Consider the following 23333-nt stretch of genomic DNA (forward strand, 5'->3'; position numbering starts at 1 on the left):
TCTTGGCTCCGTGACCCACTGAGTTTCTCCAGCATCTTTGGGTAAACATAGAATCAATGTCCCCTGGTTTATTTTACTTGCAATATTTTATTCAAATTTAATTCAAACAAGTATACGGAATAATTCTGATAGTGCAAAATTGACAAAATTATTTACTGAAATCAACAAAATTCAGACATGATACTCACTGATTTTAGTCCTAACACAGTATTCATACGTTTGCAAAATTGCATTTCACTAAAGTAAGAAAATATAATTGCAGTGCAGATGAATGAGCATAGAAAAGGCTGGATATGAATTTGGTGCAACGTGGAGGGCGTGCATCGAAGGTCAAGGTTGGGAGAACCTGAGGGATTTCTGCTTCACCAACCTTTGCTGCTGTCTTGCTGCCCTGGTTTCTTCAAGTGCAGCCAGTATCCTCTGAAACAGTGATCAAACGGCCTCATGTCATGCCCTCTCCTTTTAAAATGGACTGGAAAAGCTCAGGCAGCAACTTCACAAAACTCCCAGATGCATTCCAAAGTTGATCAAATTTCATGGTAAATAATACAGGTACACAATCCTTTATCTGGACATCTAAAATCCAGAAAGCTCCAAAATCCGGCATGTGGGGCAGCATGAATTGGGCGGGTGAGGGGGAGAGACCGGCAGTGCAAGTCGGGCGGGCGAGAGACCGGCAGCGCGTGGGTGGGGGGGAGACCAGTAGTGCGAGCGATTGGGGAGGGGAGACTGGTAGCGCAAGTTGGGTGGGCAAGGGTGGGGGGGTGGGAGAGAGACGGCAACGCGACTGGAAGGGGGTGGGGGTGGATACAGCAACACAATTTGAGTGGGCTTAAATCTGGCTTTCCGAAATCGAGAAAAATCCGAACTTCGGATCACACTGGCCCCCCAAGGGTTCCGGATAAAGGATTGTGTGCCTGTATTTAAAATACATCAACATGAATGCTTGGGATGTACGCTGTAATTTTACAATATTTATTTTTAGAAATCTGAGGTTTCAAATGGTCCACTTTTTGAACAAACTAATGTCACTCTGTGAATATGTTGGCATCATTCGCTACATATTGATATGCAGTAAAATTCCCTGGGACCCAGAATTCTCCGAAGCAACACACAACCCCTTGGTGAAGATGGGGGCAAACATTCAGCCAGCAGACTGCCCTGACCATGCCCTGCCCGCAGCAGCTGTTTGAATAAAGTTGTGTTTGAATAAAATGGCAGCGCCTAGGATGAAGAGCCAGCTGATGCCACTCACTGCTAGGATGACTCTCCCCATCCCTGCCTAGTAAGAATCTTTAGGTTGTAAAATGGATTCGACTTTGGCTGAATGGGAGAAGACAGAGAGTGGTAATGGATTGTTGCTTCTCACACTGGAGCCCTGTGATTAGTGGTGTGCCACAGGGATCGGTGCTGGGACTGTTGTTGTTTGTCATCTATATCAATGAGCTGGATGATAATGTGGGAAATTGGATCAGCAAGTTTGTTCTTGACACTAAGATTAGAGGCGAGGAAGGTTTTCAAAGCTTGCAGGGGAATCTGAACCAAATGGAAAAATGGGCCAGAAAATGGCAGATGGAATTTAATGCAGAAAAGTGTGAAGTTTTGCATTTGGAAGGACAAACCAAAGTAGGACATACACAGTAAATGGTAGGGCACTGAGGAGTGCGCAGGAACAAAGGGATCTGGGAATACAAATACATAATTCCCTGAAAGTGGCTTCACAGGTAGACAGGGTTGTGAAGAATGTTTTGGCACCTTGGTCTTCATAAATCAAGTATTGAGTACAAAAGTTGGGATGTTATGGTGAGGTTGTTTAAGACATTGGTGAGGCCAAATTTGGAGTATTGTGTCCAATTCTGGTCGCCAAACTACAGGAAGGATATCAGTAAGTTTGAAAGAGTGCAGAGAAGATTTACTAGGATGTTGCTGGGTCTTCAGGAGTTGAATTACAGGGAAAGACTTAACAGGTTAGGACTTTATTCCTTAGAGTGTAGGAGAATGAGGGGAGATTTGATAGGTTACAAAATTATGAGGGGTATAGACAGAATGAAGGTGAGTAGGCTCTTTCAACAGATTAGGAGAGAGAAATACAGGAGGACATGGGTTTAGGGGAACTTTTTGACTCAGAGAGTGGTGGGCGTGTGGAACAAGCTGCCACCTGACGTGGTAAATGTGGGCTCACTTGTGTTTTAAGAATAAATTGGATACATACATGGATGGGAGGGGTTTGGAGGGTGGGCTTATGAGTCCAATCTTGGCTTTGAAAGATCTTCCACATTCAGGACAGGCCGTTCCAGATCGGGCTTTGATTGCTGATACCTCCCTTTCCATTTATTTCTCTTTTTTTCTAGTTCTCCACATCTGTTGGCTTTGAAAGTTGCTGTTCCTTCTTGGATGATGGTTTGCCAGAGTTTCCTGTCCCTGGCGTTGGTTTCCCAATTACTGATGTCGATGTTACATTTCTTCATGTTGGATTTTAAGACGTCTATTGTGCACCTCATTTACATTTGCCTTCTTTAAGGTGGGAGTAGAAGATTTGTTTTGGTAGACGTTCGTCTTCCATCCGAACATGACCGCTCCATCTTAGTTGGTTATTAATGACGTAGGCTTCAATGCTTGTTGTCCTTGCTTCATTTAGCACGATGATGTTTGTTCTTCTATTTCCTAGCTGATATTTAAGATGTTTCGAAGACAGCGTTGATGGAATTTTTCAAGTATGTTGTCAAGGTTTCCAATGCATGCGATGGGATCACCATTTGCTGTCCGTTCGAATGTCACAATCATAAAAGACTCTTATTTGGAGCTGCATTTAAGACGATGTTGGATCTCATCATTAAAGTCAACATCGGAAGAGAGGCGACTTCCAAGATATGGAAAGTGGCCCACATTTTCCAGGGTTGTTCCATTGAGTTGAATTGACGGCTCTATCCAATTTGTCTCAGTCGGTGATGATTGGTAGATGATCTAGTCTTCTTGGAATTGATAGTGTCCAAGTTTCGTGTACGCATGATTGAGACCAGTCAGAAACAGTTGTAGGTAGTATTCTGAGAGAGCTGCAACACCGCTGCCATCTGCATATTGGAACTCAAATGAGGGAACTCGTGGATGTCTTGTTTTTGGACTTGAGACGGGCAAGATTGAAAAGTCTGCCCTCAGTTCTGTAGACAATTTTGATGGACTTACTACTGCTGCTGACCACGACTGTGGAAAACATGCCATCGTGGAGGAGTCTCAGGATTCAAATATACTTTTCAGGACATCCATTGGTGGATAGGACATCCCATAGGAGTTCCCTTGATACTGACTCAAAGACTTTGGCGAGGTCAATGAATGCCATGCACAAAGGTTGAAGTTGTTCACGACATTTTTCTTGTAGTTGTCACATTGTGAAAGAGCAGGGAGCTGAGAGTTTGAGGGAGGACTACAAGGAGTGTAGAAGGAATCTTAAGAAAGAAATTAGAAAGGCCAAAAAAAGGCACGAAGAGGCTTTGGCAGTCAGAGGGTTTCTATAGGTACATTAAAAGTAAAAGATTAGTGAGGGATAAAATTGGAGCCCTTGTTGATAGCGAAGGTAGGCTGAGTGAGAAGTCAGAGGAAATGGGGGAAATTTTGAATGATTTCTTTGCCTCGGAATTCACTAGGGGAAAAAAAAATATTGAACCAGTTGAAGTAAAGAAAAATAGTAGGGAGGTCATGAAGCATACAAGGATAACTGAGGAGGTAGTGATGGCTGTGTTGAAAAAGATAAAGGTGGATAAATCTCCGGGACCGGACAAAATATTCCCAAGGACACTCAGGGAGGCTTGTGGGCAGATAGTGGGGCCATTAACAGAGATATTTAGGATGTCACTGGCCATGGGGGTAGTGCCAAAGGATTGGAGGGTGGCGCATGTGGTTCCACTGCTTAAGAAGGGGTCCAAATGTAAACCTGGGAATTATAGGCTCGTGAGTCTGACGTCTGTGGTGGGCAAGTTGATGGAAAGTGTTCTGAGGGATGGTATTTACAAATATTTGGAGATACAGGGATTGATAGGGAGTAATCAGCATGGTTTTGTCAGGGGTAGATCATGCTTGACAATCCTGATTGAGTTTTTCGAGGGGGTTACAAAAAAGGTTGATGAAGGGAAAGCTGTGGATGTTGTCTATTTAGACTTTAGTCCAGCTTTTGACAAAGATCCCCACAGGAGGTTAGGAAAAAAAGGTGGAGCCATTAGGTATAAATAAGGAGGTAGTGAAATGGATTCAGCAATGGTTGGATGGGAGGTGTTAGAGAGTAGTGGTAGAAAATTGTTTGTCCAATTGGAGGCCAGTGACTAGTGGAATTCCTCAGGGATCGGTCCTGGGTCCACTATTGTTTGTTATATATATTAACGATCTGGAAGTAAGGGTGGAGAATTGGATAAGCAAGTTTGCAGATGATACAAAGATTGGTGGTGTTGTGGACAGTGAGGAAGATTACCGTAGATTAAAAGGTGATTTAGGAAGGCTGGAGTTGTGGGCTGAGAAATGGCTGATGGAATTTAATACAGATAAGTGTGAGGAGTTACATTTTGGAAAGGCAAATCTAAATAGGTCATATGCATTAAATGGTAGGCTATTGAGATGTGCAGAGCAACAAAGGGATTTAGGAGTGATGGTAAATAGTACCCTCAAGGCTGATACTCAGGTAGATGGTGTGGTGAAGAAGGCATTTGGAATGTTGGCCTTCATAAATCGGAGTATTGAATTCAAGAGTAGGGAGATTATGATGAAATTGTACAAGGCATTGGTGAGGCCAAATTTGGAGTACTGTGTACAGTTTCGGTCACCAAATTATAGGAAAGATATAAACAAAATAGAGAGTGCCGAGAAGGTTCACGAGAATGCTGACAGGATTTCAAGGTTTGAGTTACAGGGAAAGGTTGTGCAGTCTAGGGCTTTTTTCTCTGGAGCGTAGAAGATTGAGGGGGGACTTGATAGAGGTGTTTAAGATTTTAAAAGGGACAGACAGAGTAAACGTGGATAGGCTTTTTCAATTAAGAGTGGGGGAGATTCAAACTAGAGGGCATGGTTTAAGATTGAAGGGGGAAAATTATAAGGGGAACATGAGGGGAAATTTCTTTACGCAGAGGGTGGTGGGGATGTGGAATGAGCTTCCGGCAGACGTGGTCGAGGCAGGATCGTTGGTTACATTTAAGGAAAGACTGGATAGTTACATGGAGAGGAGAGGACTGGAGGGGTATGGACCGGGTGCTGGTCAGTGGGACTAGGAGGGTGGGGATTTGTTACGGCATGGACTAGTAGGGCCGAACTGGCCTGTTCTGTGGTGTAAGTGGTTATATGGTTATATCATTGCTGCATGTGATGGTCTAAAACCACCTTGTGTCTCTGGAAGGATCTTCTGGGCTAAAGGCTTGAGCTGGTTATTCATGATTCAGGTGAGGATTTTTCCTGTTGTTCCATATTCCATCGATCGCCTTTCCTTTTGTTAGATGGTAATGCTGATTGAGTCTCTAAAGTCTGCTGGAACATCTTCATTTATCCAGATCTTGATCCAATTGGCAATAAAGCAGGTTGCCTCCAATTTGTCGACCTCAGCTGGTATCCCATCGAGTCCAGTGGCCTTATTGGTTTTCAAGGTTTTGATGGCTCCTTTGATTTCTTCGTGTTGGTATTTTGCTTAGGCTGTTTTGGAATGTTGTTAATCACATTCCTGTCAAATGAGAAGGTTTGATTTAGAAGATCTTCAAAGTGTCCCCTCCATCGAAAATTGATGTCAGCACTGCTCTTCAGGATGGTTGAACCATCTTTTCTTTTGAGAGGGGCTTGACCGTGACTAGATGGGCCAAAAAATAACTTTTAATTGTGTTAAAAAAGCCTTGAGTGTCATTAGTGTTGGATTTTCTGAGCTTTCTTCCTCCACCATTGATTTTTCAGGTTTCAGGTGCTCTTCAGGAGACTACAGCCTTGCATTTCCGAAAGCATTTCCTTTGGTAGCTGATTGTTAAGATGATGAAAGCTTTTCTCTTTTTGTCGATGAGTTGTTGTAGTTTGTCGTTATCATCGAACCAATCCTAATGTTTTTTTTTTGACCTGAACCCGATTGTTTCTTTGCAGCGTTACTGGTCAGGGGTAGTGTCACAGCTGTATAAAGGGAATACACTGTGGAGGAAGTGTCTACTGAATCAGTGTGGGTGGATGCCAGAGGTAGGAAAGGAGCAATCACTGCATTGGGAATAGCCCTCGGGACACTGAGAAACAGATAGGTAGGTAGGTTTTGGAATGGTGGAGTGGAGAAACAATAGGGTTGTTGTTATGGGAGACTTCAACTTCCCAAATATTGACTAGCAAGAGGGATAGATGGGCAGAATTTGTCAGGTGTACCCAAGAAGGATTCCTGACATAGTACGTGGACCAGCCGACATTGGCTCTTATATTGGGTAATGAACCTGGTCAGGCGGCAGACCTCTTGGTGGGGAAGCTTTTCGGTGATAATGACCACAGCTCCCTGAACTTTAGCAGAGGAGTAGACAAAATGGTAAAATGTTTAATTGGGGAAGGGTTCATTATGGTGGCATAATGCAGGAACTAGGGAGAGTAAATTGGGAACCGATGTTCTGGTGAGAAAGGACAGATGTGGAAGATGTTTAGGGATCACTTGCGTGATATTCTGGATAGGTTTGTCCCAATGAGACAGAAAATGATGATAGGAAAGTGAAACAGTTGTGCCTCATGAGCCTAATTGAATTTTTTTAAGAATTTAGGTGTATGCAGATTCTTGGGAGGCATTTGACAAGGTCCACCATGGAAGATTTATTCAGAAAGTTATGTGGCATGGGATCTATGGAATCTTGCCTCTGTGGATTCAGAATGATCTTGCCTGTAGAAAACAGGGAGCAATAGTAAATGAAAAGTATTCTGCCCGCAGATCTGCAGGGATCTGTTTGGGGACCTCAGCTCTTTGTGATTTTTATAAATGACCTGGATGAAGAAGTAGAGGGATGGTCAGTAAGTTTGCAGATGATACAAAGGTTGGAGGTCTTGTGTAAAATATTGAAGGTTGTCATGTTACAACTAAATGTAGAGTTGGACAGAAAAGTGGCATATGGAGTTCAATCCAGCTAAGTGCAAGGTGATGCATTTTAGAAAGTTAAACTTGTTGTCAGAGTATATGGTTAATGGTAGGATACTTATCAGTGTGGAAGAACAGAGGGACCTTGGGGTCCAATCCCTAGATCTCTCAAGTTGCCGTGCAGATTGATGGAATCGTTAAGAATGATGACGATGTGCTGGTCTTAATTAATAGAGGATTAAGTTCAAGTGTAGAGAGGTAGTGTTGTAGGTCTATAGATATCTGGTGAGACTACACTCGGTATATTGTGTTCAGTTCTGGTCACCTCATTACAGGAAGGCTGTGCAGGCTATGGACAGGGTGTAGAGGAGATTTACCAAGATGTTGCCTTGATTGGAAAATGTGTCTTATGAAACAAGGTTAGCAGAGCTGGGGGGGATTTTCTCTTTGGAGTGTAGAAGGACGAGAGGTGACCTAATAGAGATAAGATTTTGAACCATAGATAAAGTAGACAGCCAGCCAGTACAGAGGAATGCTATGCAGACACGTGGAGCACATACAAACCCCTGACAGACAGGTGCTGGATCTGAACCTGGGATACTGACCTTAGAAAAGAACAAAAACTGCGGATGCTGGAATCTCGAGAAAACAGTGAACTGCTGGAAGCAGGTATCATCCATGAGTGAAGGAAGTGACATTATAGCTAAGAGGGAAAGAAGCTGGCCAGGGCTCGAGGCATTAGGGTATTGGACAGAGGTTGGAGAGATGCCAACGAGCAGGGTGTGTTAGAGAAACAAGTAAAGGAGAGATGGAAGTGGTTATCTATAATTAGAAAAATTCAATAAGTCACCCTGCACCAAATTGTTGACTGGCCCACGGATGCTACCTGACCCACTGTATTCCTCCAACAACTCACTATTTGCTCTTTCCATGCCTTTTCTATTTAAGTGTTTGGCTGAATGCATCTTAAACACAGCAAAAGTATCTGATCCCAGCTGCTTGGATCCAGATATCAGCAGCTTTCTGTACCCCTCAGATTCTCTTTACAACTTGCGAAGGTTTGGTATGATATCGGAATCCCTGGAAAATTTCTACACGCGGTTGGGAAGTGTGCTGACTTGCTGCATTCGAGTCTGGTGTGGGGACACCAATATCCCTGAGTGTAAAGTCCTGCAAAAGGTAGTGGACGCAGCCACATCTCTCCCCACCATCGAAAGGATTTAGACGGAACACTCCTATCAGAGAGCAGCAGCAAACATTAAGGATTCACACCACCCAGGACACACTCTGTTCTCGCTGCTGCCATCAGGAAAGAGGTGTAGGGGCCACGAGACTCGCACCACCAGGTTCAGGAACAGCTGCTCCCCCTCCACCATCAGACTCCTCAACGACAAACTCAAACAGGGACTCATTCAAGGACTCTTACTGTGCACTTCATTGATTTTCTTTATGTTCTCTATGTATGAAGTCAGTTGGTTTACATTTGTTATCTGTTTTCAGTTCATTTATTTACATGTTTACGCTGTGCACAGTTTATTTTTGCCCTATCAATTAGTGGTAATTCTGCCGCGCCCACAGGAGAAAGGAATCTCAGGGTTGCATGTATGTACTCTGACAATAAATCGGAAATCTAAATGTTCCTTTCACCTTACACCTATGCCCATTGGTTTTTGACGTCCTCAAGCAGGTGAGGAGGATTTTGACTATCTACCCCATCTGTGCCTTTTATAACCATCCGCTGGCTCCAGAGAAAACCCCAGCCTGCACAATCACTCGACATCACTAATGTTCTCCATTCCAGGCATCTTCTCGGAAAACTCTCCCCTGCGCAACCACTTGCTTTCTGCGGTGGCCAGAACTGCCCACAATACCCTGAACATCCAAGTTTTATATTCCAAGACCCAACCTTTGAAGGTGAGCAGGCCACATGCCTCCTTCAGCAACAATTCACCTGTGAAAGCCTCACATGGTTGTGTGCATACCATGATGACAGGAAAGAATTCTTCCAAAAACAAATCACTCTGGCTTAAAAAATTGAATCCCTGTTGAGGTGAAAATATTTACCTGAGCCATAGCCTCATTCTGGAGAGCCACTTTCCTCTCAAAACCTTCAGTCCCACTTCTTGAGTTTGTAAAGCCAATTAACGACTGATCCTGTAAAACAACCAAATACACCTTTGCCACTGTTAATGCTTCTTTCATTTTTCTATATGACTCCTGTAAAACTGGGTGATATTGTCGATCCGTACTTTTAAGGAAGTGCAACAACAATGTGGAAGGAGAGATTGTGGAAGGAGAGAACAGGAAGAGAGCCTCGCTCAGGACAGGTCTTCAGTTCAGGGACCTGGCACAAAGGGTTGAAAGGAAAAACAAGATCTGCACCTGCTGGAATCCTGACCAGATGATTGCTGAGCAGAGGATTGCTGGAGGAACTCAACAGATCAGACAGCATCCGAAGGTAGAAATGGTCAGTCAATGTTTCTAAATTAAATTTTGAATTTAGACATACAGCACGGGAACAGGCCCTTCCGGCCCATGAACCCGTGCCACCCAATTACACTCAAATGACCTGCAACCCCCATGCATTTTGGAGGGTGGGAAGAAACCTGAATCTACTCCTGGTTCTCCCTTTCTATCCCATCCCTTCTGTCTTCTTTTCTCCAGGTTTCCATCCCCTTTCAGGAGGTAACAAAAGAAATCGATGAGGGGTGGTTGACAAGGTCCCCCATGAGAGGCTCATCCAGTAAGTCATGAGGCACGGATCAGTGGAACCTTGGCTGTGTGGATAAAAAATTGGCTTGTAGGAAGATACCAAAGAGTAGTAGTGGAAGGAAAGTATCTTGCCTGGAGGTCAGTGACTAGCGGAGAGTCTCAGGGTTTTTTTTTTCTTGGACCCCCGCTCTTTGTAATTTTTATAAATGACCTGAATGAAGAGGCGGAAGGACGGTCAGTAAGTTTGCGGAAGACAGGAAGGTTGGAGGAGTTGTGGATGGAGCTGAAGGTTACTAGAGGATAGAGACAGGATGCAGAGTTGGGCAGAAAAGTGACAGATGGAGGTCAATCTGGATAAGTGTGAGGTGCTGCATTCTGGAAGAACAAGCAAGAAGGCTGAGTACAAGGTTAATGGTCAGTTACTTAAGAATGTGGATGAACAGAGGGACCTTGGGGTTAAAATCCATACATCCCTCAAGGTCACCGCACAGGTTGATTGGATAGTTAAGAAGGCCTACGGGATGCTGGGCTTCATTAAAAGTGGGATTGAATTCAGGAGTAGAGAGGAAGTGTTTCCCCCTCAAATCTCTGGTAAGACCAGAATTTTTTTTATGTTGTACTGTGTTCAGTTCTGGTCAACTCATTATATGGAGAGGGTGCAGAGGAGATTCACCAGGATGTTGCGTGGATTGGAAAACAAGTCTTATAAAGCAAGGTTAACAGAGCTGGGACTTTTCTCTTTGGAGCGTAGAAGGATGAGAGGAGACTTGATAGAGGTCGACAAGATTCTGATAGGCATGGATAGGGTGGACAGCCAGCACCCGTTTTCCAGGGCAGGATCAGCAAACACCAGAGGATTATCTACAAAGTTAAGGGAGGGAAGTTTAAGAGAGATGTCAGGGTAAGTTTTTTTACACCCAGAAAGTTGTGGGTACCTGGAATGCCTTGCCAGGGATGGTGGTATTGACTGAAATATTGGGGACATTTAAGAAACTCTTAGACAGGCACGTGGACGAAAGAATAGAGGGTTATGGGGTAGGGAGAATATAGAACTTTCCTTTTTTTTTAGGAAGGAATATAGGGGTTGGCACAACATTGAGGGCCGAAGGGCTATACTGTGCTGCATTGTTCTATTCTGTTCCCTCTCTATTCACAGAGCTCTCCCCCTCTCCCTATTTGCTGGTGTGCCCTTCCTCCTTATCCACGTCTGTGGATCTGTGTTTCTCCACCCCCCACCATTTTATTCAAATGCCTACCTATATTTTGCTCATACCCTGATGAAGGGCTGAAGCCTGAAATGTTGGTTATGTATCTTTGTAATATAAAGGACACAGATTGACCTGCTGAGTTTCTACAGCTTTGTGTTTTAGCCTCTGGTTATCCTATTCAGATACTATTGATTATCACGTAATTAAACAGAAATGTAATTTTACATGACAGAGATTCAGCATTGCTTGGTGCCCCTTACAGTCAGACAAAAAGTAAAAGAGAGTCCCCTCAAAATCACTGAGTGACCGTGGATTTGCCTCCAGAACTCTCGCAGCCTCTGCAGCTACTCCAGTTCAGTTTAAACCATCGGCAACCTGCGGCCAGATCCAAACCTTTGACAGAATACGGAAGCTTTTCAGCACCCAAGGCCCTTTGAGATTCAAAAGGTGTTCAGCATTGCAATTGACAAAGCGTTAGTATATAAAGATGTTATCTCAAACTTCAACAAAATTCCACCCAACGTACCTTGATATAAAAGGAAAGGACATTCCTGTCCAAAGTTGGAGGTTGAATGAATTCTTCATACGTGTAATTCCAATCATTGCCAAGGTGGCATAGAATTTCATTGGATATGCAGATCACTCGCCTGAAAGACAAAGTGCTTTAAAACAAGGGGAGACAGCGTGAGGTGCACATGGTGTGGATGAATGAAGCAGGCCCCATTTCCACACATCAGTCAACAGTAAAGGTACTGGTCTGAATCGTTCAAATGGCTCTCAGCTGAATCATACATAGTACAACTTTCACGACTTTTTATATTGCTAATTTTCAGATTAAAGGAAACATACATTTTAAACAATAATGCTGCCATCAGAACTTGTACCACCAAGTTCACGAACAGTTATTACCCCTCCACCCACCAATCTCCTCAACAACAGCCTCAATCGGACGCATTTAAGCACTCTTGCTCATTATTTTTAATTTTTTTGAAATTTACAACATGGTAGAAGCTGGTTTCAGCCATTTAAACCCGTGTTGTCTAATACACTCAAATTAATCTACAACCCTGGTACGCTTTGAAGAGTGAGAGGGAACTGGAGCCCCCAGGGTAACCTACAAACTCCTTACTGATGGTGCGGGATTTGAAGTTGGGTCACTGCTGCTGGAGTAGCATTGTGTTAACTGCAATGTCGATCGTGTTGCCCCATTTATACAGGTACACGATCCTTTATCCGGAACCCTTGAGGGACAGTGTGTTCCGAATTTCAGATTTTTCTAGATTTCAGAAACCCCACCCGAATTGTGCTGCTGTATCCACCCCCACCCCCTTCCAGTCGCCCGGCCATCTCCCCCAACCGCCGGTCCCTCGGCTGCCCGACTCGCGCTGCCGCCTCTCTCCCCACTTGCCGGATTTTGGAGCTTCCCCAATTTTAGATGTCCGGATAAAGGATCGTGTACCTGTATTTGCACAGTTTGCATACATTTATCTCTTTTGTCATCCGTTTATTTACTATTTATTAAACAATATTTATGTACTGCATATAAGTCATTTGAAAATATGTGTGCTATGTCTATATATAAATATATGTGTATGTTTTTGCACTGAGGACCGAAGAGCGCTGTTCCGTCCAGTTCTACTTACACAATTGGATGATAACAAATAACTTGAACTTGTGCTGAAGCTTTGGCTCCAGAGGCTGAGGGCTGAGCAATTACTGGTAAGAACAGTAAGGTGTTTTAGGGACATCATTCAGGGCTTTACTCGATGTGGGACAAGCACTCAGATTTCAACAAACTGTACACAGGGTAAATATGTAAACAAATAAAAGAACTGTAAACCCAAAACAAATGTAAACAAACTGACTGTGCCATACAGAGAGAACAAAGAAAATCAATCAATAAAGTGCACAAGAGCCTTTAGATGAGTCTCTGAGTTTGTCGTTGAGGGGTCTGATGGTGGGGGGGAGCATCTGTTCCTGAACCTGAGTCTTGTGGCACCGACACCTCTTTCCTGATCGCACCAGCGAGAAGAGAGCGTGTGCTGGGTAGGTGAGGGTCTTTAATGATTGACGCTGCTCTCCGACAGCAGCGTTCCCTGAAGATGTTCTCGATAGTGGGGAGGGGTTCGACTGTGTCCTGGGCTGTGTCCACTACCTTTTGGAGTTCCCATTCCAGACTGTGATGCAGCCGGTCAGCACACTTTCCACCACATCAATTTGCCAGGGTTTCTGGTGTCATACCAAACCTTCACAAACTCCTGAGAAAGTAGAGGCACTGATGTGGGTCCAGGAAAGATCCACTGAGATAGTGACTTCCAAGAACCTAAATGTGCTCACCCTCTCCACCTCTGATCCCTTTTAATGATCATTGGATTGTATACCTCTGGCTTTCCTTTCCTGAAGTCAACAATCAGCTACACAAAACCTGGCTGAATGGTGCACCAACATCAACCTTGGACTCACTGTCACCAAAACCAAGAGGTTGACTGTTGACTTCAGGAAGGAAAAAAACCAGGTGGACGATCCAGTGATCACTGGGGGATCAGAGGTGGAGAGGGTGAGCAAATTTAAGTTCTTGTGAGTCACTATCTCGGAGGATCTTTCCTGGACCCAGCACGATAATGGCATCATGAAAAAAGCACTTCAGCACCTCGACTTCCTCAGGGCAGAGCAGAAGTTGGGGGCTAATATTGTACCCAAAGTTTAATGGACAGGAAAGGCAGAATGGCAAAGTGAGGGGGAAATAGCCATAATTGAAAGTGCATTTATTTCAATAAAAGAGGCAGAACAGGTAAGACAGATGAACTCAGGGCATGGATTGGCTCAGGAGACTGGGAAAAGGCAGCTGAGGGAAAAGGCAAGTAGACAGCTTGTTGTTCCAGGATATAGATGTGTGATAGAAGAGCAGGTAAGAGAAGGGATGTTGCACTTTTGATAAAGGACAACATAACAACACTGATTAGAAAGAATATTTTTGGCAGATGACCAAGTGAAGCTATATGGGTATAACTTAGAATCAAGAAGGGAATGATCACTTTGATGGGACTGTGTTATAGGCTTCCAAATGGGAATTGGAAGAGCAGATGTGTAGGGAAACTGCAAAGCTGCAAGAGTAACTGGATACTATTACTAGGAGATTAACTTGCTGAATATTGACCAGGGCCCCATAGGTTTTAGACAGGGTGGAATTTGTTAAGAGTGTCCAAGAGAGCTTCCTCAATCAATATATTAAGGGGCCTACTAAAGAGGGCATAACACTGCCCTCCTCTTGGGGAACAAAGCAAGACAAGTGACTGAAGTGAGAGTGGGGGAGCACTTGAGGTAACTACATTAGTTAAAATATTTATGAAGTAAGATGGATGGTCCACACGTTAAAATTCTAATTGGAGCAAGGCTTAATGTTGGAGTAGTTTGTCAGGAAGTTGGAGAGGCTGGTTGGGAGAGTATGTTTACAGAACAGGGGACTGGAAGGTGAGATGATTTTGAAGGTGGGTTAGCAAAGGTTCAGACACTGCATGTTCCAATTAGGGTTCAGGGAAAGGCTGTTAAGTTTAATGGACTCAGTTAATGAGGGATATTGAAGCTCTGATGAGGAGAAAGGTGGCTTATATTAGATTTGTCTGGATCAAGTGAATCCCTTGATGAGTGCAGGAAGTGTAAGAGTACGCTTAATAGAGAAATTGGGAGGGTGCAAAGAGGACATGAGGTGGAGCTGGCAGGCAGGATAAAGAACCCAAGAGATTCTACAGGTATACGATGAGTAAAAGGGTGGCTGAAGAGTGAATTGGTCCCATTGAAGATCAACAAGGCTGACTTTGTGTGGAGCCACAGAGATGGGTTGGATTTTGAATCTTCCTCAGCAGTGGTTATTGTAGAGAACATGGAAACTGAGGAATTGGAGGAAACGAGTGGTGAAGTGATGAAGCGTATTAGAACCACCAGGGATTGGATCTTGGCAGCTTTGGATCAGAAACATCCTCAGGGCATCCTGTTCCTTGTGGAAATCGAAGGAAGAAATTGAGGAGGCCCTTGCTGAGATATTCACATTTTTAGCCTCTGACAGAAGACTGATGTTGTGCCATTATTTAAAGAGGGCAGCGAGGGCAAGCCCAGGGAACTAAAGGTGGTGAGCCTGAGGTCAATGGCTGGAACTTTTCTGGAGAGGTTTCCGAGAGACAAGATCTACCAAAATTTATATAGTCAGGGACTGGTTAGAGGGAGTCAGCACCATTTCATGTGTGACAGAACACGAATTTGATAGAGATTTTTGAAGAGATGACACACTGGACTAGCAGGGGTAGGGCAGTGGATGTTGTATATTTGAATTTTTGGAGGCCATTGATGTAAAGGTTAAAACCTTGTGTTTTTGAGTAAGAGACTATTGTTTGTAGAGTTACCATGAAGTAACACGTCGTAATATCTGCGCAGACTAAGAGCTTGCATCTCATTCTTCAACGAACTATGAAGCTTGAGATAATGTTCTTTGAATTCATCTTATTTCTTCTTGTCTAACTCTAAAGTTGAATTTCGTTATATATTTAAATAGAGTATATGCTTTGTTTATTCATTGCTATGAAAATCTTAATGCAAATTTATGCAAAATGTTTATCCATTTTATCAACGAATTAAAGCTACATAAAGCTGCATCTACAAAGTTTGGTATACTAGAACCTGGAAAGTGTCGTCTATAACTGACAAGGTCCAACACGTCATGTTTGTCTGGAAGGTTAAGCTGCATGGGATTTACAATGAGCTGCCCCATTGGACTCAAAACTGAAGGAATAAGAGGGTGGTGGTGAAGGGTGGTTTTCTAGATTGGAGGCCTGTGAGCAGTGGTGTGATGCAAAGGCTGCTACTGTTTTTGGCATCTATATTAACTCTTTGGAAGGCAATGTATTTAACTTGATGGTTAGATTTCTGGGTTACACCCACATTGCTGGTTCAGTGGACGCGGGTAAGACATCCTTGGTTGCAACAAGATCCAGGTCAGCTGGGAAGGTGGGCGAGTGTGAGGTCCTGCACTTGGAAAGTCAAATCAGGGCGGGACTTGCACAATGAATGGTAATGGCCCTGGAGAGTGTTGTCGAACTGAGTGGACTGGGGATACATGTGCATATTCCCTGAAAATAGCAACTCAAATGGATAAGGAGATGAGGAAGACATTTGGCACGCTGGCCTTCATTGGGTGAGATAGAAAGTACCAAAATTAGGAATTCATGATTCAGCAGTACAAGGCATTGGTGAGATCACACTAAGAGTACCTAATCTTGTTACCCAGCCGTAGGAAGGACATCAATCTACTGGAAGGGGTGCAGAGGAGATTCACCAGACATTGCTGGGATTGAAGGGGTTGAGTTATAGAGAGGAATTGGAGAGGCTAGGTCTTATTCCTGAAAGCAAAAGAGGCTAAAGGATGATCTTATAGAGGTTTAAAAAGTCATTAGGGTAATGGATAAAGTGAATGATCAGTTTTTTCCCTAAGCTAGATGATTCTAGAACTAGAGGGTATAGGTTGAAGGTGAAAGGGGAGGGACCTGAGAGATGTCAGCACAGTTATTGCAGCAGTTAGCGCAAAGTTGTTACAGTGCCAGTGACCAGGACATGGGTTCAAATTCTGCGCTGTCTGTAAGGAAGTTTGTACGTTCACCCCTTGTCTGGGTGAGTATTCCCCGGAGGCTCAGGTTTCCTCCCATTGTTTGAAGCATACCAGGGGTTCTAGGGTAATTGGGTGGCATGGGCTCGTGGTCTGAAAGGGCCCATTACCATGCTGTATGTCTTAATTTAAAAAAAATTCCTCTCAGAAAGTGGTCATATCTGGAATCTGTGGAAGTGGGCAAAATGACAATATTCTAACAATATTTGGACAGATTTGAGGCAAGGAGGGGCTCAGAGGCATGTGGACCAAATACAGGCATATGGGATTTGCTGAGAATGCCAAATCATTGGCATGAACTAGTTGGGCCGAAGGGCCTGTTCTCTGCTCTATGACTGAAGCTAATTTACGAAACACAAATAGTGGCTACTTGTCTTAATTTATTATTTTCATATAATTACATTTAAAATCGGGATTTTTTAAAGTGAGCCTGCAGGCACATGCCTTTCTTGGAACCTGCAACCGTCCCACTATGAAGTCTCTCCGCCTGATTTTCTTTCTACTCTCTTGGTTCTTGATCTCTCACTCATGCACAAGTTCAAGTTTATTTATCATCCGATGGCACAAGTACAACCCAACTAAACAGCATTCTCTGGCCCTCGGTACAAAACAAGCAGACACATAACTAGACGTAACACACATACAGACAAGTGATACATATGCAGAAAAAATATACACATAAAATAAATATTAATATATAGTAGAGCCTCAGAGGGTTAGCTACTAACAATGCTACATTGTACTTCTCCCTCATACCAAATTTATTCATTCTTCAGGCAACAGAGAGTCATTTCTGGCCTCATGTCCAGGTGGGGATGTGGAAGATGTTTAAAAACTGTGATAAAAACACAGAAGTGCTGCAGGGACTCAGTTGGTCTCATAGCATCCAAAGGAGGTCAAGATATATGACTGACGTACTGACGTTTCAGGCTTGAGCCCGAAGAAGGGCCCAGTCCCAAAACTATGGTAATATATCTTTACTTCTTATGGACGCAGCAAGACCTGCTGAATAGCTCCACTCTTTTTGTGTTTTTAGTACAATCACCCCATCTGCGGACCTTTCTGTTTAAAACCACAAAGCAAACAATGAGAAGCTGGAGGGACTCGGAGGGCCAGGAAGCATCTGTGGAGAGAAACTGACGGTCATCGTTTCAAGAGAATCTCTCTCCGCAGATGCCGCCTGCCCCTTGAGTCCCTCCAGCTCCTCTTATTGTTCAGGGTTCCAGCAGCTGAAGCTTTTGTTTTCTCAGTGAAAACTATAGTCCTTGAAGCTATGAAGGCGGGTTTTTATGGGTGTGGATTCAAATAATCTGATGGGAGACCCACCAGAAAAACCAGTCCTGATTTTTACTCTATGCTAGTGATTTAGTCCAACAGCTTAAACTATCCTCACACTTCCCAATGGTACTACTAAACCCTATTTCAGGAAATACATGCCAGTTCTCACTACCCAAACTGATTTTTCTCAGGTGGTAATATGGCATGAGCCATTTCCCACTGAATATTTCCTTGCACTTTAACCTTAACTTGTCCAACTGTTTATCTGCTGAATTGGGATCTCGATTCTTCTCAAAGTTCACGATCGGATCAATCTGTGAAGGAAGCTGCATCTCTCGCCATGCATGCTTCTAACTTTGTGTGATTGGCCCAAAGAACTGATAGCTCCAAGACAAAGTGTGAGCAAGGAAGGTGATTCGAAGATGGGTCCAATTTATCTAACTCTTCCACAACGAGGGAAACAGAGGAGGGCCAGGAACAAAATCCAGAAGATGAGAAAGATCCAGGATTGACAAGATTGAAGATGGTCATGAATGCAGGAAGGAAGAGACTGCAAGGAATGAGGCCACTTTTGGCCATATAGATTGCTCTATCACCACCGACTGCAAACCGTAAGCACTCTCAAACTGCAGTGTCACTTGAGACTACACTTCAACGGGAAGGGATTGGAGACACTAGAAACTACAGATGCTGGAATCTGGAGCAAAAGTTAGTGGCTGGAGGACAGGTTGAAGGTGAAGCCCCATGAAATGACTGAAAATCCTGATAATAATAGCAGACATAATGGGCCAGACTTCTTTAAGTGTGGGCATGAAATGAAAGGATATTAACTGAGTGAAAGAAAAAAATAAAGAAGGAACAATTTATGAAATCTGTCCACGCAACACAAAAGGTGGTGTCCAACCCATTGTGTGAAAGCACAGAAATTACTGAGATTTCCGATTTACATACTTGATATCACGTACCACCCTGAGATCATTCTTAAACGTGGAGTTCATAAATCTAGACAGAGGTGGAAACTAGATTTAAATATCACAAATGACGAGCAAAAATGGATGGATCTTTGCAGATACTGTATGACTAACAGTATTAATGTAAGGTATAGATTTGTTCAGTACAATTTTTTTACATCAGTTATATCTTACACCACAGAAATTGAATAGTTTGAAATCAGATTTATCAAATCTGATATTTTAAATGTGGTGAGGATACAGGAACTTTTTTACATTCAACTTTTTTGGGTGGATTTAGGAAACCTTTCGGAATAAGTTACGGGTGTTATATTTCCGCAAAACACATATTTATTTTTATTAGGAAACATTGAGGAGTCTGATGGTGGAGGGGGAGCAGCTGTTCCTGAACCTGGTGGTGCGAGTCTTGTGTCTTTCCTGATTGCAGCAGCGAGAACAGAGCGTGTGCTGGGTGGTGAGGGTCCTTGATGATCGCTGCTGCCCTCCGATGGCAATGTTCCCTGTAAATGTTCTCGATGGAGGGGAGGGTTTTGCCTGTGATGTCTATGGCTGTATCCATTACCTTTTTCAGGGCTTTACACTCAGGGATATTGGTGTTCCCATATCAGACTGTGAGGCAGCCGGTCAACACACTTTCCACCACACATTCATAGAAATTTGAAAAAAAAATATCCTTTTCTCAAAAATGTTAAGCCTGTTCACACTTTAAACTCATAGAAACATGGATGTTAAAGCATCAGTGGGCCACTCAGCCCTTTAATGTTGCTCTATCATTCAACGTGATTTTAACAGACTGAAACACGAGAGTCTGCAGATGCTGTGATTGCAGTAAAAACACAGAAATGTAGCATCCATAGGAGGTAAAGATGTATTACCAACCTTTTGGGCCTGAGCCTTTCCTCAAGGAATGTGTGTAAAAAAAAACAGGTGCCTGTTTTAAAAAGGTTGGGAAAAGGGAAGATGGGAAGGGGAGGAGAACAGACCAACAGACAAAAGATGAATATGATAAGAGGATAGGAGGGAAGGTGAGAATTGACTGGGGGGGAGGGTGGTGTTTTGGCTCCGGGAAAGGAGACAAAGAGAAGTGGGAAGAAGGACACAGAACTAGAGGAAAGGAGACATATCATTTTCTTGCTTTCTCCCCATATCACTTGATCTCTTCAATACCAAGAAATACATCTGCCTTCTTCACGAATACAGTTAATGTCTTCATGGATACAGTAAAACTACAGTTAACCAGATGGCATTAACATTGACTTCTCCAGCTTCCGTTAAATCCCTCCCCCCCTCATCTTTCCCCTGTCATCTTTCCTCTAGTTGTGTTTCTCTCCCTCTTCCCATTTCCCTCTGTCTCCTTTCACAGAACCAAAATCATTTCTCATCTTTCCTCTGATCATATCCAATTAAGAGTTTTTGGCTGTTGGTCTTTACTCCATCCCATGCCAGTCTTCAGTCTTTATTCACACACCTTCCTGTTCTTTGCGAATATCTTGAAGAAGAGTTCAGCCCCGAAACATTGGTAATATATCTTTACCTCTTATGGATGCTGTGAGACCTGATGTGTGTTTATCAGGTGTGTTTATGCAGTTAATGCCCTCAGAGTTCTAACTACATCCTCTCATTCTTAGGATGTGAACATTGAACCCATTAAGTGATGAATCTGGTTGATAGCTTGAGTACCTGTTTGTGATGAGGAGATTGGTTCTTTTCTTCCCATACAATGGACAATGATAACAATAGTTCTCTCCTTCAAACTTCTGAATCTCCACTCTCTGTAAGAAAATTCAAGATGCAAGGTTCTTTTATTGTTATGCAATAAAGCAATATACAAAATTGCACTTTGTCTGTCATAAGATTCTCACTCGACAGAAATTGCCTGGTGTCCCTTATAGTCAGAGAAAGTAAGAAAAAGTTCCTCCTGGATCACGGAGTGTTGATGAATTCACCTCCTGCACTCCAGTGACATTTAAATATGTTGCACATATCTCAGTTCTGACCCAGCTGTCAGTAGATTCTATTAATCAAATTCTGTCCTTTTACTCTTAATTTCAGCGTCTGCAGACTTTTGTATTTCACTCCCATAGATTCAGTTCCAGCCGTTGCAGGCCAATTCAGGACCATGAATATGGCTAGTGGAGGGGCCGCAGGGATATGTTCTGGGACCCCTGCTCTTTGTGATTTTTATAAATATCCTGGATGAAGAGGCGGACGGATGGATCGGTAAGACTGCAGATGACACGAAGGTTGGAGGAGTTGTGGATGGAGCTGAAGGTTACTAGAGGATAGAGACAGGATGCAGAGTTGGGCAGAAAAGTGACAGATGGGAGTTCGATCTGGATAAGTGTGAGCTGATGCATTCTTGAAGAACAAGCAAGAAGGCTAAGTATAGGGTTAATGGTCGGTTAGTTAAGAGTATGGATGACCAGAGGGACCTTGAGGACCAAATCCATTCATCCCTCAAGGTCGCCGCACAGGTTGATAGGGTAGTTAAGAAGGCCAATGGGATGCTGGGATTCATTATAGGGGAATTGTGTTCAGGAGTAGAAAGGTCTATAAATCTCTGGTGAAGACCACACTTAGAGTACTGTGTTCAGTTCCGGTCACCTCATTATAGGAAGGATGTGGAAGCTATGGAGAGGATGAGAGGAGATTTACCAGGATGTTGCCTGGATTGGGAAACAAGTCTTATGAGGAAAGGTTAGCAGAGCTGGGACTTTTTTCTTTGGAGCGTAGAAGGATGAGAGGAGATTTAAGTCCACAAAATTATGAAAGAAATGGTTGACAGCCATCTGTTTTCCAGGCAGGAATAGCAAACACCAGGGTATGTATGTACGACCTACAGCCTCTCTTTTTAGGCTCTATCTGTATGAAGGCAGAAGGAGCACAGCCAGGTGATCAGACTTGCTGAAGTCCAGTCTTGGGAAAGATCAGTAGGCCTTCCTTGGTGTAGCAGTGATCAAGTGTGCTGGGACCTCTGGTGCAGCAGGGTGCATGCAGGTGGTAGTTAGGCAGGGTTATCTGTCATCAACAAACACCAGAACACATGTGTACAAATTTAAGGGAGGGAGGTTTTAGGGGTAAGTATTTCACGCAGAGAGTTGTGTGTGTGCCTGGAATGCATTGCCAGGGATGGTGCTGGAGGCGAGAGCATTGAGGGCATTTAAAAGAATCAGTCAGACACATGAATGAAAAAAATAGAGGGCTACGAGGTAGGGTGGGTTTAGTATTTTTTTAAGGAATACATAGGTTGGGACAACATCGAAGGCCGAAGGGCCTGTACTGTGGTGTAGTGTTCTAGATTCTATATGTTGATGGCTAAGATGAGAGTATTTTAGGGCAGTGGAGCAAACTGAATAACCGTGACGTAGACTTCATCTCTATCTGTTCCTTTTAGACATTCAGCAGAAAGTGGAGAGTGTTGGTTTATCATAGATGTCTGTACATAGTCTGTCTCCCGAAATGGGGGGAAGAGAGGAGAGAGAGAGAAAATGGAAGAGTGTTGGTTTATAATAGATGTCTGTACATATTCTGTCTCCGGAAATGGGGGAGAGAGGAGAGAGAGAGAGAGAAAAAAAGGGAGATTGTTGGTTTATAATAGATGTCTGTACATGGTCTGTCTCCCGAAATGGGTGGAGAGAGAGAGAGAGAGAGAGAGAGAGAGAGAGAGAAAAGGGGAGAGTGTTGGTTTATAATAAATATCTGTACATAGTCTGTCTCACGAAATGGGGGGAGAGAGAGAGTGAAAAGGGAAGAGTGTTGGTTCATAATAGATATCTGTACATAGTCTGTCTCACGAAATGGGGGGAGAGAGAGAGAGTGAAAAGGGAAGAGTGTTGGTTCATAATAGATGTCTGTACATATTCTGTCTCCCGAAATGGGGGGAGAGAGAGACAGAGAGAAAAAGGGGAGAGTGTTGGTTTATAACAGATATCTGTACATAGTCTGTCTCCCGAAATGGGTGGAGAGAGAGAGAGAGAGAGAGAGAGTGAAAAGGGAAGAGTGTTGGTTCATAATAGATGTCTGTACATAGTCTGTCTCACGAAATGGGGGGAGAGAGGAGAGAGAGAGAGAGAGAAGAAAGGGGAGAGTGTTGGTTTATAACAGATATCTGTACATAGTCTGTCTCCCGAAATGGGTGGAGAGAGAGAGAGAGAGACAGAGAGAGAGAGAGAGAGAGTGAAAAGGGAAGAGTGTTGGTTCATAATAGATATCTGTACATAGTCTGTATCACGAAATGGGGGGAGAGAGAGAGAGAGAGAGAGAGAGTGAAAAGGGGAGAGTGTTGGTTTATAATAGATATCTGTACATAGTCTGTCTCACGAAATGGGGGGAGAGAGAGAGAGAGAGTGAAAAGGGGAGAGTGTTGGTTTATAATAGATGTCTGTACATAGTCTGTCTCACGAAATGGGGAGAGAGAGAGAGAGAGTGAAAAGGGGAGAGTGTTGGTTTATAATAGATGT

General features: G+C 43.4%; 1 protein-coding gene across 3 annotated transcripts in view; it reads right to left on the minus strand.

Moving 5' to 3' along the window:
• Positions 1-136: 136 nt before the first annotated feature.
• Positions 137-23333, minus strand: part of vps13c (vacuolar protein sorting 13 homolog C) — a 425868-nt gene continuing 402671 nt past the window's right edge. For all 3 annotated transcript variants that reach the window (XM_069902927.1, XM_069902926.1, XM_069902930.1), the window contains 4 exons: positions 20554-20645; positions 11498-11618; positions 9116-9205; positions 137-420 (listed from right to left, as the gene is read on the minus strand). In XM_069902927.1, the coding sequence (XP_069759028.1) occupies positions 331-420; positions 9116-9205; positions 11498-11618; positions 20554-20645 (393 nt within the window). In that variant the 3' untranslated portion in view covers positions 137-330. The remainder of the gene's footprint in view (positions 421-9115; positions 9206-11497; positions 11619-20553; positions 20646-23333) is intronic.

The sequence above is a fragment of the Narcine bancroftii genome, chromosome 11 (genome assembly GCF_036971445.1).
Source record: "Narcine bancroftii isolate sNarBan1 chromosome 11, sNarBan1.hap1, whole genome shotgun sequence".
Lineage (NCBI taxonomy): Eukaryota > Metazoa > Chordata > Chondrichthyes > Torpediniformes > Narcinidae > Narcine > Narcine bancroftii.